The sequence below is a fragment of the Akebia trifoliata genome, chromosome 10 (assembly GCF_017979445.1).
Source record: "Akebia trifoliata isolate Shusen 1 chromosome 10, ASM1797944v1, whole genome shotgun sequence".
Taxonomy (NCBI): Eukaryota; Viridiplantae; Streptophyta; class Magnoliopsida; order Ranunculales; family Lardizabalaceae; genus Akebia; species Akebia trifoliata.
Genome location: NC_141384.1, coordinates 7267743 through 7288268, shown reverse-complemented (window position 1 = coordinate 7288268; position 20526 = coordinate 7267743). Strand labels below are relative to the sequence as shown.

General features: G+C 33.4%; 1 protein-coding gene across 3 annotated transcripts; it reads left to right on the top strand.

Moving 5' to 3' along the window:
- The first annotated feature begins 5513 nt into the window (after positions 1-5513).
- LOC147393018 (RING/FYVE/PHD zinc finger superfamily protein) lies at positions 5514-20422 on the top strand. 3 transcript variants are annotated; one of them, XM_086457049.1, is made up of 9 exons: positions 5514-5702; positions 11023-11143; positions 11658-11973; positions 12532-12617; positions 13216-13362; positions 13822-13924; positions 14987-15099; positions 18384-18493; positions 20095-20422. In XM_086457049.1, exons 3-8 carry the CDS (start codon positions 11739-11741, stop codon positions 18477-18479), a joined length of 780 nt encoding a protein of 259 aa, XP_086313175.1. In that variant the 5' UTR covers positions 5514-5702; positions 11023-11143; positions 11658-11738; the 3' UTR covers positions 18480-18493; positions 20095-20422. The 3 variants fall into 3 exon arrangements, with proteins under 3 accessions (XP_086313175.1, XP_086313176.1, XP_086313173.1); XM_086457050.1 differs by lacking the exon at positions 11023-11143 and having other exon boundaries at positions 18387-18493; XM_086457047.1 differs by lacking the exon at positions 11023-11143.
- The last annotated feature ends 104 nt before the right edge of the window (positions 20423-20526 follow it).

Genomic DNA, 20526 nt, shown 5'->3' with positions numbered 1-20526 from the left:
CCATGAGTCAAAATGTAGATCCGAATATTTAATGTTAGAAATTATAAATCCTTTATTATAAAAAATATATGTGTGATTTCTGATAAAAAAAATATTTCATAGTTAATGTTTAAAAATTTCTAAAATAATCAATACTAGTAGTAAATATCGATAATTCAAAATGTATGATTTTATTCAATTACTGAGACACCTCGAAATAGTGCATTCTCTAAATCATTAGATTCTAAACTCAATGTATTTTTCATAAAAAAATATAATAACTACATGTTATGTAAGAAAATATGAAAGAAAATTTTAGAAAAAGTTAACAAATGCGAATTATCCCATTGAAGACAAAACAAACATATTTCAAAGAAATAATCATTACGGATTACATGCTTAGTAGTTTTGCAATCGATCGATGGGGTTGAAAAGTTAACACATAAACCTAAAAGTTTCATGTTTTGACTATTTATAAAAAAAGAATATTTATTAGAGAAAAATGGGCTGAAATAAAGTTCAGTTGCAAAGACAACAAAATTCCAGATTTGTATAATTTATTTCGAAAAAAAAAAACATATAAAGTTTATTACTTATTTGATTTAGATGAATTTACCCATTTTGAAAATATATTTTTATCTCTGATATAATCACTATGGTACCATATTCTAAAAATAATAAGTTATTAGGCGAAACATAAATAAGATATGATCTACCAAAATGTTCAAAATAAAAAATCAATCAATCATCACTTTAATTCATTATTCAAAAAATGTAATAAAATAACTCAAACATTCATCTAGGATAATCCATCACATAGAATTCAAAAAATAAAATAATAATAAATAAATCCCCTCTTGATTTATTATTTCGTATAGTTTATTTCAAGACAAATCAAGATTAAAATAAATTAAATATAAAAATAAATTTTTTCTAGAATCTGACTAAAGCACCTTTTAAGGATGAGCATCTGAAAATTTTGAATAATAAAGTGAAAAAAATCTCCATACGTATTATTATACTCACACATGATTCAATCGAGATAATAATTATATCGAGTAAATGAAGAATATTGTAAATATTTTATTTTGTAATTGATATATAAATTAAATAAATAAATAAATAAAATATGTCATGTAATGATAATTCATGCAAAGATTTCACCTACATAATATGAGGCATACATGCACTAGATCATACACCCACATAATACGGGGCCTTCAACAGGACGTTTCAGTTTATCCTAAAACACTCTAGCTCATTCTTGCTCAATCAAAGTTTTTACCAATATGTTATGTCAATGTAAAAAATATAATTTTTCAAATATCATTATCATTATCTATTCACTTTTAACAAAATTTTCTCCCATGAGTGATATATAAAAAAGAAACACACAAATTTTCTTACATTAAGAAAAAATGCCTAAGACACTTCAGAAAAATAAGATAACATCATTATAACGAAAAATTAAGAAAAATTATAGGTGTGTACCTATCTTATATTTTGATATGAAAATGAAGTATGTTTTAGACCTTTATTAGATTAAAAACTTTCTTATTTTGTCTGAGAGCAAACACCTTTAATAGATAGAAGTTCTAGGGGCTTCTTCAAAAGTAGTTTTTTAATAAATAATGATGTTTCTCTAAGTATTTTAAAGTAGGATGAGGTGAACACGAATATGGGGAGATCTTTGGGATTTTTAAAATTTTTAAAATTTAATTTTCTCATCCCCCAATAGTAGCCTAAGTTCCTAACAAATTGATGTGACTTTGATCATATAATTTGCACTCGTTTATGCTAAAATACTCTGTATTTCATTATGGTCTTTGATTATTGATTTTTGAATTACATGAAAACATTTTAGAGGTCAATATAATGAACCAATAATATTAAAACACATGTCACATTTTGAATTAAAATAAATATGATTATGTACAATAGGAAAATGACACATGGCATGGAAGAGTTTTACAAATTTATGAGATAAACATCAATTAATCAACTCATTTTCTCTCCTACAATCCAATAATAATTTTAAATTCAAAATAGAATATTTTGAGGCACCTTTTGACTTTTGAAAATTTCAAAAATATCCCTCCTCGTTGGACCTCTCATAAAAAGACCAAAATACCCTTTATAAAAAATTTCTCAACTTTGAACCAATAAGGCCATCAATATTATCATATTATTTTTAAAATTTTATTATATAACATATCATGATAAAATATAAGATTATCACAAAGTAAATCATATAAAAAACAAAGAAGTCATAAAAATATGTGAATGGCAAAATAGTCTAAAAATCTTCTGTCTCCTAAAATTTAGAAAATCTAATATGTTTTGTAATTATATTTTAAATATTTTTTATTTTTGGACGAAGTGAAATTTTGACATTTGGGTGCCCAAAAATAAATGACTCAAATGAAAATGACGATCATGTCCTTAATATAAAGAAATTCTTATTTTTCGATTATGTTATGATTTCTCGGATTCAAGGGTTCATCAAACTCCTGTAAGTGACTAAATTATCCTTAGGTGAAATTATATTTTTACCCTTAAAGAGAGAAAAAAAAAAGACTATAAGTGTAGAAAATGATAGAAATAAATAAATAAATAAATAAATATATATAGATATATATATATATATATATATTATATATATATATATATATGCTATCATATTTATATACTTAATTATTTTTTAGGATATTACAAAATCCCTCTGTCAAGGTCCTTTAAGTAATTTTTTTAATATTATTATTATATATATGTGACCTCAAAATTGTCCTTTTCATTGGAAAATGATACCATTGCCTTGGGTCTATTGTACTTGAGAACAGAGAGAATGAGAAAAATTCAAAGTTTAATGGTTGACATGGAAGTTGATAAACTCTTATGTAAGATGTCTTGTATTCTTGTTTGGGCTTGGATTTTAAGAGGCAAAATCCAAGGAGACCTTTTCACAAAGTGGAATGGACTCACCTGAACAGGCTTTTCAGGGGTAACACCTTTGAGACTTTATTTTATTTTTTTTGAGGGGGGGGGGGGGGGGGGGGGGGGTATGTGTATTCTTGTGGTGAAGGTCGTCTAGGGTTTATTTATTATTAAGGGAAATAGGTATTTATGATTTATGGACGTAGGTGCACCGCCAAACCACGTAAATCCTTTGGTTTTATACATGATTTGTTATTTTTAAAAGCTTTGCTACTTCGTTTTGTCACACTAACAAATACTAATCAAATTAAAAAGAGAAACTATATTAGACAAAAGTAAGACTGACTACTTATGTTTTGTGAAACTACATATTAGGTGATCAAGAAGTATCATGTTAACATTTGAGTGTAATAAAGCCAATTATACTGAAATAAAATAAAGAGTTCTGATAATTTGACTACTCACGTGGCACACTCAATCGACTTTCCTCACGTGACGAGTTCGAGAATTGTAGATCTATATGCCTTGTGATACATTTCTTTTAAAATGGGGAAGTGCAATTTTGTATCCTGAGAAGTACAGATCTATGATTCTGAACTTGTCACATCAGGAGCGTCTATTGATTGTGTCACGCGGGATTGTTAGATTATCATGATTTTAAAATAAAATGTAGGAGTAACTCAAATAAGCAATAAACTAAGAGAAAATTGATTGAGAAGAGTTGGGCACAGTCAAAAAGGTCAATTACATTCTTCGTAAGAAGGAACAAAGAAATCGAATATTCTAAATGCGCTCGAAAAATACACAAAACAACATGAATCAAGGTAGTGATAGCAAAGATGAATACAGATCCAATAACATAAGACCTAAGCAAAAATTTATTTTTAGGATAAGGTCAATGACAGGGATGATTAGAAAATAGTATTATTGTAACCTCACACACAAAGAGGGGCTACATAGATCTTACCAGTTACACCTTCCCCATATAGTATATTATAAAGTCTATAAAATATAGACCGTCGGATGATAATTATGATTTGTGTCAAATATCTTATAATCACAGACCCGACAATCTAACCATCATTAAAATTGGAAAAAAAAACTTTCCAGCGTTGGTGGAACACACTCTCCTTTACATTACACGTGTCGTCTTGTCTTAAAAGACAATCACCCTCACATTTTGATAAATATTTGAGATACCTCCCTATATTTTTTTTAAAATGACGATGATGACATGTTGCGTTACTTGTATCATCAACCTTCATCTCTTACTGAGCAATGAAAATGACGTCAATGCCGTCATCATCATTATCATTATGTTGGGAAGAAACCGGGGTTTTAAGTCATTGTTGTTAGTTTATAAGAAAAGACTGAGGTCAAGAGCCACATCATCAGTTTGAAAACATTGATTCCTAAATTTGAGTGATTTTTTTTACTCACAGACACTCCAACGCGTGGCACGTCAAGCATAACAAATGGGTAATTTTGTAAATTGGGATGGCATTCAACACGCGGACTCCTGTGATTGGTGGATCTCGAATTCTGTGAACACGCGACCAAATGTTTTGTGAGCAAAAGTTTTTTATTAACCAAAAGTTGGAAAGGCCACGTGGCAGGTAAAGGATGCACTTCCTTCAATTCTTTAAGAGAGCCGGCCGAAGTCCAAGTCGTCATGAGCTGCCACATTTTTTAATTCCCCTTAATAGAGGAGAATTTGGTGCCAAAGCCAAACACGTGGGTCCCACATTGAAATCTGTCTATCCGGTTTTATCATTATCGGACGGTTCATATTCACTGAGATAAATCTACGCTAAATTCAATTATTTAGGGTGATTTAGACATACCGCTCTAATTTTAGTCAGATACCCATGTGTTTCAAATTGACAACATGCCCCTTGACCTAGGTCTTCTTCTCCGGTACAAATATACATGACTGATATACCCTCATCTTCAACATCTACTCAAAACCCCATAATTTTCTCCTAAAATTCAGTAATCTTCAACTTATTTCTAACCGGAAGATTCTATATTCTTCAAACCTCAAAAATAATATATAATTTCTGAAGAATTAGAAAAATAATTTTTTAATAAAGAAATCAAAGATTTTACTATCTGCATAATTTATCAAGCTGTTAAGTTTAATTTGATGGTTAGGAGATGGAATTATTATTGAGTTTAATTAAAATAAAAGTGGGATCAACTTGAAAATGACGAATTTTTACTATAAACTCATCTTCGATCTTATGATTCCATCTCCTTCAACCTTCAAATCTTAAGAACAAGTTATAAATTTTGGAGAAGTAGAATGATAGACTTTTAGGTTTAAAAAAATTCAAGGGTAAGAAATTAAGAGCTTCAAGATGACAAATATTTTGGAAGAAATTTTTTGGGAGTTTTATTGGAAGTTGAAGGCAAGGGCATTTAGGTTATTTTAGGTTAGGTTATGTACAAGACCTAGGTCAACTGGTCGAGGGGCCATGGCATCAGTTTGAAAACAAATGGGGGAATCTCTAATATTAATCAAAACAAGGGGGTATGTCTTAAAAATTAAATATTTTAAACATTTTCATGTTTGCATTTGTATAATATTCGTCGGTACGATTTTCAACTCCCTCTCTTCGAACTTCCTCTTACTCTCTAGCTTTTTGTCTACAGATCCATAAGTTACGAAACCCTAATTTCGTTTCGATTTTGTTGGTTTTTTTTCTACTCAGATCATCTATAATTGAAATTGAAATGTACGTATGGTTGAAATCCCAACAAGATTTTGAAATCTTGCTGAAAAACAGGTAAATTAGCCGATTAACCCCATGGGAGATTGCACTCTCTGTTTCTAATCGAATTTTTTGATTGCTGTTCTTCGTAGTTTGATCTTGTTTTTAACTCTTTAACGTAGGAATCGACGTTTTTGGGCATCTTTGTTTATATATGTCAGTCCTTTTTTATTGTAAAATATTGATTATGGCACTCTTTAATTTGTGATTATTGGTTGTAATCTATAATTTGTGATATTGGTCCTGAAATTCGAATTTTTTTTTTTTATAATTACTATAGGATTGAAAAAGTCTAACTACACAATATAGGTAAGTGGTTATGAATGTTTGCATTTAAGAGGTGGAATAGAGATACATAAATTTTAAAATGTGCCAACGAATTATGGGGATGAAACAAAAAGGCAAAAGCATTTTGTTTTTAGATGCAGAAACTAGAGCTTTGTGGGATGAAATGATAAATTGCATTAATTTTTTTTTCTAAGAATGTAAAGAGTACTTATTACTACTTTGGGAATGCATTAGGGAACTGGAACATGAATGGTTCAACTTAATTAAGCAGGTTTAATAAGATTTTGGAGACCAAAATAATGCTGGATGATTGTGGAATTTATACATCTTTCTTATAAAAACAAGGGCGATGTGTACAATTGCACTAATTATCATGGGATAAACTGATAATTCACTGTATGAAATTGTGGGAGAGAAAAGGTTGAGACAAGAAACAGTGATATCAAATAACTAATTTGGCTTCTTGAGGCAAGATGGAAGTGAAAAATACAAAGTTTTGCTATAAGGAGTAATAGGTTAATGGATGAAAGGGTTTAGGGTTAGGTATTAGTTCTAAAGTGGCTAAAACTAGAATAGAAGGACAACATAGGTTGTGGAGAGGTTATGGCTGGGTTTAGAGGTCCAAATAGATGGTTTTGCGAGCACAAAGGGTGCTGTATTTTCCATGGCAATAGGGTATGCTACTAAGAGAAATAGAAGAATAAAGAAAAGAGAAGGAGAAGATGAGATGGAGAAAATGATAATAAATTGACCTAGACTTCACACCAAGGATTTCAATGGCTTCACTTAAAGGACTCTCATAAGAGAAAACCTATAACTTTTTTTCTTCTTTCATTCATTCACTGATTTGAAAAATAACTAATTACATTTATATATAGTCTCCTACTCCAATTAAGAGTTCTACAATATCCTAACTACTAAAATAGAAAAAAAAACTGAAAAATCCGGCATAGGATTCTAAATAAAAGTCTCATTTAATTTAAAAATTAAAACATAACCCCTATTTAAACGTGGACATTTTATAAGGGATTAAGAAAAAATTAAAATAAAATTTAAATACAACAACAAAATAGATAGTACTAAAGACTCCTAATCAATATGGACTCCTAACAAATATGGGACATGGGCATGATGTCCCCATCACTTCATGTTGGGGAAGTTGTCTATTGTTGCTATTTTCTTATTTGGATGATTAAAAGATAAATTTTGGGGGAAGATGAAGATTTTACATATTGTTTCTATCAATTTTGGAAAAGTCATGTATAGAGTTCCTTGAGAGTTAATTTGGTCGGTTTTAAGAAAAATGGAGGTTGTGAAGTTACTATAACAACTAGGGATGTGATGAGGTAATTTGCAATTATAATGGGGTTTGCACCAAGGATCTGCACTTAGACCGTACCTTCCTGCACTAGTTATGGTATGCCAATTGCTCATATTCAAGGAAAGGTTCCATAATTTATGTTAATTGAAGATGTAGTCATGGTGGATGAAACTAGAGAGAAGGTAAATTCATAGCTAACTATGGAGGGATACATTATTGACTAATGATTTGAAGATAAGTGAGAGCAAGACACAGTAACACAATATAACTTTAGTCAGGACACTTGGTTCTAGTTGAGATTGATGGATAAGCAATATCCTAGAAGACCACTTCTGTTATTTAGATTGAATTTTGCATAAAGATGGATAAATCAGTGATGATATTACCCATGATATTAGTGTCGGGTGGATAAAGTGGAGAAGTGCTTTCATAGTATGATGTGAGTGACGTGTTCTTGTAAAAAAATAAAAAAAAATAAAAGATTTTACAAGATATCAATAGCAGCAACCATGCTTTATGGAATAGTCTTGGGTGGATAAAATCAGTGCTGAGTGGATAAATAGTGGTTTCATAGTGTAATATGATCGATGTGTTCTCGTCAAATCTAATGATAGAGAAAAACTTTGTACTTAGAAATTGAGAAGAAGACTAGAATATTTACCTTGGATTCACACCAAATTTGGCTTTACACCATCCATTCTTTGGAGAACTTAGAAAAAACCTGCAAATCGCATTCACTAATTGAAATAGAATCTCTGCAATAAATATTTATATATTTTCTATAAACCTAGAACTAATCTCACCCATCAAAATTAATCTCTGGTCAAGATTAAAATATCACTTGATCAACGAGTAAAGTTTTAATTAAAACTTCTTACTACTAATAAAAATTAGTCTTAGACCCCCCAAAACTATCATAATAGTGAATAACCCATGGCTGGAAAATAATCACAAAAATATCCCTAGCTGAAAATAATAATAAACAAGATCAATCATAAAAATATGGCCGAAGAATGGACCCTCCATGCTCCTAAAAGCAGCCCATTGCATCTTCCTAATGTGGGGTCTTCTAAAGGCTATGCAATGGTGTCTTCTAACTATAATGCTCGAGACTCTCAAACTACGCCCATATGTATATATATCATCCATCCACAATGATCATAAAGGGACTCTCCTCCTCTGATACACCCTATATGGCAGTGTACTGATGTCCTCATCATAAATAACCAAGTAAGGAAAACAACGATGGCAATGATCCTGCTTTGATATTTTCTTATAGAGGTGCAAGTACCCTTCCTTGTATACATAGCCTAATTAAGCTGGCATCTTGGCGTTCTCAGATGGATGCCAAACCTTGTGAGGCTGTGGCTCACCATCCTGATTTCTAAGTTCTATGTAAATTAGAATTCACTTCCCAAACCTTTCTCCTTTTGGATTTTTTTTGGCTAGGCCATCCTGCCATGAGAAGGGATATTGCTAATTCACTGACCAAAGAGGCTAGTAATATCACTGATTCATGGTAGAAGTTTTCTAGATAGAATCATGCCATAGTAGGGAACTATTTCCAAACCCCTTTTACTCTTGCTCTCTCATTTTTCGTTTCCTATCGAAATAAATATATAAAGAGAAAGAAAAACGTTGTGCTAAAGCTTGAGGACTCCTTTGAACAGTATGTTAACATTGCATCTTTGCTTCTAGTAGATAACAAAAGCACCTCACATTTCAAATCTAAAAGCTGAAGATACAAATCATGAATCTTGAAGTGCCCAACTTAGCTAAGTGGTAAGACGTGTGGAGTGTTGTTCCCATGTCCTAGGTTCAAACCCCCTTGAACGCAACTTCGTTTGCTAACCACTAACCTTATAACCATAAAAAAAAAATCAGGAACCTTGGGTGGTGACATATGGAACGCGTTCACTATTTTCAAAAGTCCGCCTGCCTTGTGGTAATTGAAACCTGGATACCACTAACTATGCACATCAGCTCGGAAGGCAGTTACCCCTCCCCATGTTTTGGATATTGGAATACTGATATTCTTGCAACAACATTAATCTGAATTATATATGCTTTCTTAAATTAGAATTAATTTTAAAACTTTATACTTAGGCTTGAATTTAGTGATAATGCAACACAGAAAATTACCTGGTTGTTTGTACAATGGATGTAGTAAAAGGTGCTGATCTAATTTTATTACAAGGCTACACAGAACAACTTCTGGGTTGTTTGTATAATTGTAGGACAAGTGATGCAAAAACACTGTTACAAGGAGATGATGCTGGGTGACATGATCAACCTGCAGTTTAGATCTAGTCTACAGAAGGGACCTGCAGATTGGTCCTGGTTTGCAAGCTGACCTGCAACTGGTGCTAATCTGCATATTGGTGGCAGTCTACAACTTATTTTGCAGATTGGTGGTAAGCTGACCTGCAGATTAGAGGTTGATTGGAGGGTTCAATTAGGTAAAACTTAAGGTAAGAAATTGCTTAAAAATAAGGGTTTGATGCAGGAATTTAGGGCTGCGAAGTGGAAGTTGGGGTTAGGGTCTATGGGATGAACCTGTAGGGGTTAGTACGACCGGGGTTTAATGGACAGGAGAAAAAGGTATTTGAGTTGAAAATATAACCCAGGTAGTAAACAATTTGTAAATATGGAAACTAAAGGAAAGGAAAGTGGAGAGTCGCCTCTATAAAGAAAATCCAAAGTTGGAGTCTCACCAACTTAGAGTGCGCAAGGATGCAATTATTTATATATGTGAGCTGTAAGTCCTGTGGCAGACTCATTTGCACTCTCCCCTCATTCGATTGTTTAATGTATAATGAGGATGAGATTTGATGGTTGCTGCTTTGGTATAGTTGGTATGATTCTTGCATGAATTTAGACTACTGGGTTGGGGGAACTATTGGCGAACGATCCAAGTTGTAGTAAATAGGTTTCCTTCATTAATATCTTGACCTTTATGGTCTGCATATTGATTGTTAGAGTACTAGTTATGTTGCAATTTATTAAGATGTATAGAGATGCATAAAATCATGTAGTTAGGTTTCTACCAAGGCGAGAGATGTTCAATGACTTGAATGTAGATCAGATATATATGACGTTGACGTTGGTGCAGCGGCAGTAGTAGCGACAACTTTTAGTTTCTTCCTTCACCCCCTTTCTTCATCGTCCTTTTTTCTCAAGGAATTGTGCAATGGTAATGGGTTCTTGAAGATGGAAGATTTGCTGAAAATGAAATAAGTGCATGTAAAGAGTTTATTGTATGGGCTCAATGACTAGGTTTAGAAGTAGGGAGCATGACTGGCCTGATCGCAAGATCAGAGCTAGCCATGACTCTGATACGATATAAACATTTGTGATAAACTAAGAATCCGGATGGAGATCCAGGAGCATGGCTGGCCTGATCACAAAATTGGAGCAGGTCATGGCTCTGATTCCATGACAAGAAGTTAGATAAAATTGCCGGATATTCTTGATCTCCGGTGATGTGGTCACATGTTAGTTACGTAATTTCCCTGACTACATCAACTTGATTAGGTGCATCTCTATACACATTAATAAAATGCAACCTAACTACACGATTTTATGCATCTCTATACATCATAATAAATTGCAACATAACTAATACTTTAATATTGATTAACCTATTCATGTTAAATATTACAAAATACTAAGTGAAATTAATTTCAATCACCTTCTGCCTTATTGTTTTTCCTCTTGACCTGTCAGGTTTCATTTATTCCACCTTCTAGAAATTTATGGGACTCTTTCCAGTTCCATTTGAAGGAAAGGAACATGAGAGTTGACTGGAAGGAGCAGCCAATTTAGGAAGTTATCATCAACATTTCAGGTCTCATCCGCTTCTGATGCAAGCCCTTCAAATACTTCTGGTTTTCAGTTTTTTGAGAATTTTCTCCATAAGGGGGATTTGTGAGTGGGGAGTGAGTAGTTTTGAGTTTTGCCGCTTTCCTATCATTTTAGATAGGTCTCCTTGACCACCTTATATTTTACTCTTTTGTTTAATATATTCTTCCACAAAAAAATACAAAATTACCCGTTTCTATGCTGAAGATTCCGTGAACAGTTTTCTTACACATTTATTTAATTAAAAATATTTCTTTTGTTTTTTTTTATGCAATCTAAGAAAAATCAACTTCATAAGTGTGCTTTGAGTGTACAATTGGCATGGGTTGTGTTATTATAGATTTAGAAAAGGTAATTCTAGGATTAACTTTGGTGGGTTTATCATTCAATATTATATTATTTCACCTATTGTTTTGTGTGATAATTTCTCAGTTGTTGAATGTGCCTCTATGGGTGTCTTTGTGAAATTATGATGCCTCAATTTCTTCTCTATTTTGCAGGATTACAACTTCATTTTGAAATGGTCGGCAGAATTGACCTCTCTTGTGGGTGTAGGATCATCCTGATTAGGATTCTTCGAAATGCAGTTGGTGTCTAATGATAGTCGAACGTTAGAAGATTCAGAAACAGAACCCATTTTATCTGAAACCAACATTATTTGCAGATCTAGTGAACCTCAATCTTCATGTGAAATTGGACTTGTGGGAGATGATTGCTCTGTGGTTTTTGACGTTCAGGGAAATCTTGATGCAGATGAACGTTGTAATCTAGTCAATGAAGACCAACAACAATGTCGCATTTGCCTTGATAGTGGAGGTGCTTACTATCATGACTAATAACTTTTTCATTCTCCTGTGAAGGCGCATCTTGTTTCTATGAACAGTTCTATTCGAACTCATGGATGATACCAGTGCTACCTAATTCGTTGTTAAAGTACCGAACTGTGAACTGGTTCGAACTGAACCAGTTCGTGGTACGGTTTGCTCTTGGCTCGTGAAATGCGAACCAAATGTACTTCGTAATTTAAGTTGATTTTTTTTTATCCCTCTCCACATATTGATAATATTAAAATACTATCCTAAATTTTCAAATTGATAGCATGCCCCTTTGACCCTTGTCCTTATTAATAGACTGGTGGAAAATGACCAAATACCCTCATCTTCGACCTATACATAAAAAAAACCTGATTTTTTTCTTCCCAAAATCCACCATTGTCCTATTCATCACTTCAACCTTCAAATACCCTCATCTCTGTCTACCCCTACGAACTGGGTTCATTCTTGATTGATGAACCATGAACTGCAAACCTGAATTCGAACTGAGCGAACCCATGAATCAAGTAACATAGGATGATACTTCTTTACATATGTACAGGTGAGGATCTGATAGCACCCTGCTATTGCAGAGGCACGCAGAAATTTGTGCATCGGTCATGTCTTGATCATTGGAGATCAACTAAGGTAAAAACTAATGTGTTTTTGTTTCTTTCTGTAATGTTAACTGATCATTTATCGTGGACACTCATTTTATACGTTTGGTATGTCAGATGGGCTGCAGACATTATGCAGAAACGTGGACAACACTCTAATCAAGACATTTCTAAATTCATATTATTTATTATTACTTTACCAGTTTATATGAATCTCCGTTTGGTTTTCTATTCTATACTTGCATGAATACAAATTCGTATGAAACGGTTATATTTTCATCAAATTAACTGAATGGCACTTCCACATACTATGCTTCTTTGGATCAGCTTTTCTGACACCTCATGTTTGTCTCCAACTGCAAAACACAAGTCATTTGTTATTTTGTCTAATTGACATTGGTGGATGACTTCACCATCTTCTTGTGTGTTTGACTTGCAAATCAACTTTTTTTTAATGCTCTCTTCTGAGGCATCATCATAGAGTATGAGGTCGATCTGCTTGATATTATTTTGTATCTGTATAGCTGCATTTACTGATAACATACTTTTGATCATACTGATTTGAAAATATCAAATTACTTTCTCAACACTAGAGATTAACTTACTATCATTTGAATTATTCTTTTCAGGAGGGCTTTGCTTTTGCCCACTGTACGGAGTGTAGGGCGGTATTCGTATTACGAGCAAATGTGCCACCCGATCGCTGGTGGCTGAGATTGAAGTTTCAGTTCCTTGTTGTTAGGGACCATGCTTTCATTTTTGTTATTGTTCAGTTGGTAAGAATTAACTGTTTATTTCATAATGTTATTTTGGAACTTTTTCTGTCAACATATTGATTAGTTTAGCCTTTTTTGGTCAGTTATCGACATCATTATCCCAAGATTATTAACATTACAAGTACTGTTTTTATTTATTTCATAATGTTATTTTGGAACTTTTTCTGTAAACATATTGATTAGTTTAGCCTTTTTTGGTCAGTTATCGACATCATTATCCCAAGCTTATTAACATTACAAGTACTGCTTATATTACTTTTTTATTTATTGTGAAGCTATTATCATTCACATGAACTAGTAGTTTCAATAGGAACTAAAATTTAATGTAATGGCTTCCTTCATTTGTGTGTGATATATGGGCTTAACTAGTTATCTTATTTAAAATTTTTATGTATAACGTAACGCTCTATGTTAAACTCTCTCTTGTTTAGAGATATAATTTAAACAAATGCTTGACAGATTGTGGCATTGTTGGGTATGCTTGTATACAAATTTTATGGGGAGGAACTGAAGGAAATGTTTGGCTATGAAGAACATCCATATGGATTTTATGTCATGGCAGGTATGCTCCCTTTTGTCCATCTTCCAATGCATCTATTAGCATATATATAGTTCTCTGTTGTATCATGTGTTAGGACTTGTTAGGATTGAGAAATCTGAGAACTGAAACGTGTTCCTGGATTGAGGTAGTGAGAGCATGTATAAGCTATAAACACAATTACAATAGAAAAAACATGGCTTTTGACTGAATTGATTGAGGAACATGATTCATTCTGCTGACCCCAAATTTTGAGATAAGGAGGTGCCCACTTAGCTAAGTTGGTAAGATGCATGGAGTGTTGTTCTGTTCCTAGGCCCTAAGTTCAAACCCCCTTGAAACCAACTTCTCCATCTAACCACAAACCTTTTGCATATAAAAAAACACTTTTTTTTTTTGTTGAGATAATGCTTTGCTGATGATAAATAATTTGGAAGATCTTTTCACATACTCCTCATTGATAAATGTTTTTTTCCCAAGTAAATTGTTGAAAATTTGGGTCACTTGAAGAATTGATTGCTAAATGCTTTGATCTTTTGATCGGAATGTTGGATTTTGATGAAAGCACTCTCTATTCAAAGATAAAAGAGTTTAGAGATGAATAGTTTTAACCTTGTTGAAATCTATATATTCAAGCAAAAAAGTATTTTATGATCATTTATCATTACAATTAAAATATTTGTCCAAATTTTCATTTAATAAGTTGTGGGCTGCTTAAGATATTTTGGGTTGTAGTTGGGATTCTCTAAGGTTGATTAGTAGCCTTGTCTACGGGATTTAAAATGGGTTTCGGGTTTAATCTCTATTATATAGAAGAGAAGATAAAGATTATTGACCACCAATAACAAAAATCATGTCAAAATGTGGTTCTACATCATCGTATGATATCAATGGCTTGTCTTCTAAAGTAGCGATTTTCAATTTACGAGAAGCTTCAGAAAGATTTCTGCAATTAAGCTGATGAACCTTCAGAAATACTTCTGTGATTAAAATGATGTTTGTTTTTTGAATAACTTAGTATAATCATTTCATGCCATTATTTATTGTGAATCTAACTTCATCTATTACTTTTCTTTAATTGTTCAGTTTTAGCTATTGTTTTGGTGGGGCTTCTCTATGGGTTCTTCATAGCTATAATCTGTGGGCAGAAGATCAATGAACGCCACTACCATGTTCTTGCTAAACAAGAACTAACGAAGGTTCAGTACCTCCATACTTCAAGCTTATGGCAAACTTTAGAAGCCTTCCTACTGTAAACAATAAGGAAAAAATGAAATAAGAAAAAGAAGATATGGTAAATTTTTTTCGAAACTTGAATTGTAGTTGGCGTATTAAATGAGAAACTCATAAAGCCTAGTGAGATGGGTGAAAGCTTCCACACCCCGCAACTGAAAAAAAAAAAAAATAGTGTCGAAACACTTCAAGTTTTGACTGGAGCTTAAAATTTTCTGAGTGACTGTTTTATCCCTCAAATGCTGGAGTAATCAATCAGTTTTTTCTTAGTGATTGTTTTATCCTCAAATGCTCTCTTGGATTCCATGAAGTCACCAATGCTTTGATTCTTCAAGCTAGTAGACCTGCCTAGTCAGTCAGTGGAACTTGGGATAACAAAATCCATCTATTCCTGAGCATATTCACAAAAACTTCATTGTTTAGAAGAAGTCTCATTTAAAACATGTTTTGTAACTTTGACAGTTCAAACAATAAAAAACTCTTTTTATTTTTAAAAAAGCGTGTTCTATGTTTAAAAAATTGTATTCTTCAGAATGAATGGCTTTATTGGGAGAGAGAGAGACACCCTAGCCTTTATATTAAGAGAACAGGAAATTACAAGAATACCCTTTACAGCACACACACCAACTAGATTAAATACACACCACACATATACATCCCAATGCTCCCCCTCAAAATGGAGTGTAGATGTCAATCAAGCCCAGCTTGACTAAGTTTGCATGAAGAAGGAATGACCCATTGCCTTAGTGAAAATAATTTGCTAACCTCAATGTGTTTCGTCCGTTCATGGAGGACATAGTCGGATGCGATGTGAATAGCTGATTGATTGTCACAATGAATAGGGCATGAAGGAGAAATTGAAGCTCTGTAAGGAAGGTTTTCAATCATAAGAGCTCATACGTAGTATGAAACATTGGGTGTGGGTATCCATTGGGTGGTTCCTCCATTTGTCTTCAATTGGATTATGTGAAAGGAATCTTATCGGAGATTTTTTGAAGATTAATATCTTTAATTTTTTGATACATTTAAGTATGAAGGTGGCATTTTAATCCTAGGTCTATGGTGTACTAAAACATGCGAACTTCACCACCTCGCTGAGGTGACACCTTTAAAGATGAATATCTTTTAATGTAAAAGATCTGTAATTTGGTTTGGACATTGAAGATGAACATGGTTCTTATTCGAAAACATGTTTTAGCTTTTGAAGTAGAAGATATCTAAAGTGATTAGGGAATTAACTGGTATCATGCCCACTTGGAGAGGTTGGAGAAGACTAATAAAGCTCGACTTTGGTTGACATAGGTGGCAATAGGGAAAGTTTGACAAGATTCTTAAGTTGTTTTCATGACCTATAAGGTGTTGCAGACCCCAAAAAATTTGACATTCAGCCTCTCCTACAATTACTACAAAGAAATGTTTTTTTTTTCAAGGACATCAGAAGTGAAAAATAATTCAGTGGATGTCATGCGGTTGTTAGAAAGTGATGGGAATGGCTCTGGACGATGTATGAATCAGGTTGGAGAACTGGTCATAGGGTGGGTTATAATTCCCCATATTCTAGAAGATACAATTGGATCATGACTTCTTTAGTGAAAGGTGTAAAATGAGATATTTGAAATATATGAATTTTCTTCGGTTAGCTCTTTTTAATGCTTCTTTGTGCTGAAGTGTGGAGAGGACCTCCTCTATCTTCTGTTGAATCCCATATTTGGATAGTTTCTTTGAGTGAGAGTTTGACAATCAATCACCTTGCTTGTGGATGCTTCCTTTTTACATATTTATTTAATGTGTAGGAGAACAAGAAATCTATGGTAATCTTTGTCCATTCTAATGTTTATTGAGGTAGACCAAATTAGTTGCTTATGCTCTGTGACATAAGTGGGTGTTCCCACTGAAGATGATTGATTTATCTGGGCTTTGACCTTAAGCCAGGTTGCTAATGGAAGGATACTTGGAGAATTGTTACATTTGTGTCTAGGAGTTCCGAGAAAAAATGCCATTCTATAGGATCTTTAAAGATATGTTCTCTGATAGGCCTGGAGGTACTTATCAAACAAAGAAGGCCTGAAGGTATTAGGAACAACATATTGCCTTCTGTCTTGAAAGTATTCTGAAAAAGGAGGGGAAAAGGAATATCCCTTCTATTGAATTAGATGCTTTGAGCATTAAATTAAATCTTAGAACAAACTTTGAGTAACCTTGTCCTGAACAGCTTAAGTTGCACTTTTAAAGACTAAAAGTTTAATCACAATTGACGGTGCTGTTTCTAGTCTCAATGGCATAAAGATTCATACAAACCCGGAGTTAATCATACTAGAAACATTGAGAATACATCAATGTCCTATCTTTGCTCCCTGTTGGCAAGGTTCTAAATTTAGGCATTTTTAAGGCCTGCTTGGTATGCTGCAAAGTGGCAAATTTGCGTTGGGAGAACTTTGCTGCTGCTTGGTTGCAAATTATAATTTTTTTTTTTTTATCAATTTGCAGGTATTTGGTTGTCTGAAAACAGAACAAATTCACATAAATTTATTTTTAATAAAAAATATGTTAAAACACCTTTTATTGTCAATAAGAACACTTTATTTGCTGCAATGGGATTTTCCTTTGGAAAAAGATTGCACCCATAGTTCTTTTTGAAATCTTGCGAATAATGAAAGAAAAACAAAAGGCTTGGGCACCAAAAGTGGAAAACATGGCGTGCTTTGGGGATGTTGAGAAATTTGGCATAGTAACATTTAGAATCAAGTTATATACTGATCTATACTCTGAAGTCTGAACTATATTAATTGTCATGTGCTCTTACTCAAATAATTAAACATAGAAGTGTAGGACTGAAAATGTTCTGCAGTTAGCAACTCAATCTCCTTATAGAACTATGCCTCACCCATTTACTCTAAAACATAATGAATACCATCATTATGAGAGATATTGGTGGCCTTACTGTTGCTATCCGGTGCCTCTTAAAACCAATTGCTCATAATTTTGGACTGATGACTCATCAGATATGAACGGAAAAGTTGAGGGATCCTTGGTTATTTGGATAAATCTATGTTAAGCTTACACTGAAATTATGGATTGCATTTGCATTATTATTTTTTCTTTTATTGGTTAAGGTATTTACACTGTTTGTCCTCCATGTTTTTCCTTACCAAACTAAGAGATGGTAATATAAGCATCTTAATTCATTAATTTCAAAGCTGCATTCATGAGATATCTTCTCCACAAGTGAACTTCAATATTGGTGTATCAGCAGGAGTACGTGGTAGAAAGCAGAGAAGATGATAAAACTCCCTTTGAGCTTGATCCTTGTCATGTTACAGAGCTAAGAATGTTGGGACTCTATTGAGCTAGGGTTTTTTGGTAAGCACATTGATCTGTTTATTTAATTATACTCTCTTCATGATCAGAAGCCTACCATCTGTGAGATAATTTTGATTTTCTTTCCATTTTCATTCATTTATTCATCAGTTTATTGTATTACATCTATCAAAGGGATCCCACCTTTTCAACCAAAAAGTTGAAAAGGATGAAGTAGAAAGAAACAATGCACCTTTTGTGCTTAATGTATTTTACTTTCTCCCCATGACCAAGAATTTCCATCAGTATTTTTCGTACATAAGCTTTTCCAGGATGATGGTATCACCTTGATTTACTGTCCAAAGATTCCATTTTTCTTATTTGTTGTTTATGATTAGAGAACTGCTGTTTGTTAGTGAAATTAAATTTTTTTTTTAATTGAAAAGCATCAGCATTGAAAGGGCTGCCCATGGATCAGATTTGGATCGGATCAAGATGATCTGGAACCAAATTAATAATAGTAGGATTGGGTTGGGATAGCCTGAGAACTTCTTTGGAGTTTCAGGTTGCTTTCCTGATTCAGTTATAAGCTTGTTTGGATCTTGGATGACCATGGGTTAAACCTTCATGCACGCAAAAATAATTCTTTGGGCTCTTATTCCCTTTACAGTGTGTTGGGGTCTCTGGAAAGAAAGGAACAGTCGTCCGTTTGAAGGAAAGTAGTCCTCAGTCGAAGACATTATTGTCTTTTGTAAAGTTTTTTAAAGTTTAAAAGGGTCTTTTTTTTTATGACTTCAAGGGTAGATGGGAGTGGGTCTGTATTCTGACTTAAGGGTAGTGCATTTGGTTGTGTTTTTCGTCTTGCCTCTTTGTCTTTGCATTTTCCTATCAAAAAAGAAGAAAAGAGGATTGGATCTGGATCCGGATCCAATCATATCCAATTCGATAAACAGCATATGTGTGTGGATAGATAGATGCACATCATATGCTAAAATAGTTGTACGATACAATGTATATACTTTCTTATCTAACCCAATCCGGACATGGTTGATCCAGAACTGATCTATAAGATAATTGATCCTACATACTCAATTGAGGCCCTAAGTTATTGGGTCAGGACCTGATTTCTGGTATCCTATCCTAAACCTGGCAGCCTAGATATTGATGCTACTGCAGGGAATAGTCCCACCTTGCACTGAGTGTGCTTGGTGTGGGATTTCCCAGCCCAAATAAGATGGTTAAGTTGGCAAAGGCTTGAGGACAGTTGATTTCATGGCCCAGGTTCAAATCCCATTCAACCCATCTTCCCTTCCATTAACCACTAACCTAAAAAAAACGACCCAAAAATAAATCAGATTGACATAGTGAAAGCGGATATGAACACACTTTAAATAACTGAAGTTGTGGCTCTGGACAGAGTATTGGATGAATGGGATTTGTTTAGCCAACCCCAAATCTTTGGGATGAGGCTTTGTTGTTGTAGTTGATAATGATGGATATATCCACGAATGCATGTTCTTTGGTTAAGTGACATCTCTTACTCGATGATTGCATCCTGTTTGCATTTGTTCTTGAAACTCGGCTTCAAAATGTTTTAAATATTGTGTTTGATAATTGTTGCAAACTCTTATCATTGGATCCTCTAAATTTGTCTCCTGGTGCAGTTTTATGATGGTCTTTGCTGTTGGTGATATTTTCCATGTGCAACTCAAACTAAGGAGCGCCGCGGAACATAATCTGGCAATCATACCTACCATTAAAAGTTTCAGTGCAGTAAAAAAGTAGAATGATCTGTCTGCAGCAAAACCATAATGTTTGTTTATTTGTTTTCGTTTTAATCTTATTTTGTGGTTATTTATCCGCTTGGAACATGTGAAAGAAACTGTACCCCACCACTGTTCTTAGTTGTTCATGACCACGGTCCTTAATATTGCAGCTATTATTGTACACGAGTCGTGAGAACTATACAATAACATGCCCTAGATTGAGTTATTCACTTTGCAATTCATAGATCAATTTAAAGAAAAATTCGAGTGATTTTGATTTTACTGCTTTCTGCAGGAACTGGAAAATTTTCCAAGTCATTATTTGGGTGA

Excerpts from the sequence above, each read along its gene's own strand:
- LOC147393018 (XM_086457047.1), top strand. The coding sequence starts at position 11,739 with ATGCAGTTGGTGTCTAATGATAGTCGAACGTTAGAAGATTCAGAAACA. Across the intron at positions 11,974-12,531 it reads CATTTGCCTTGATAGTGGAG|GTGAGGATCTGATAGCACCC; the intron begins GTGCTTACTATC and ends ACATATGTACAG. Across the intron at positions 15,100-18,383 it reads CTAAACAAGAACTAACGAAG|CAGGAGTACGTGGTAGAAAG; the intron begins GTTCAGTACCTC and ends TTGGTGTATCAG.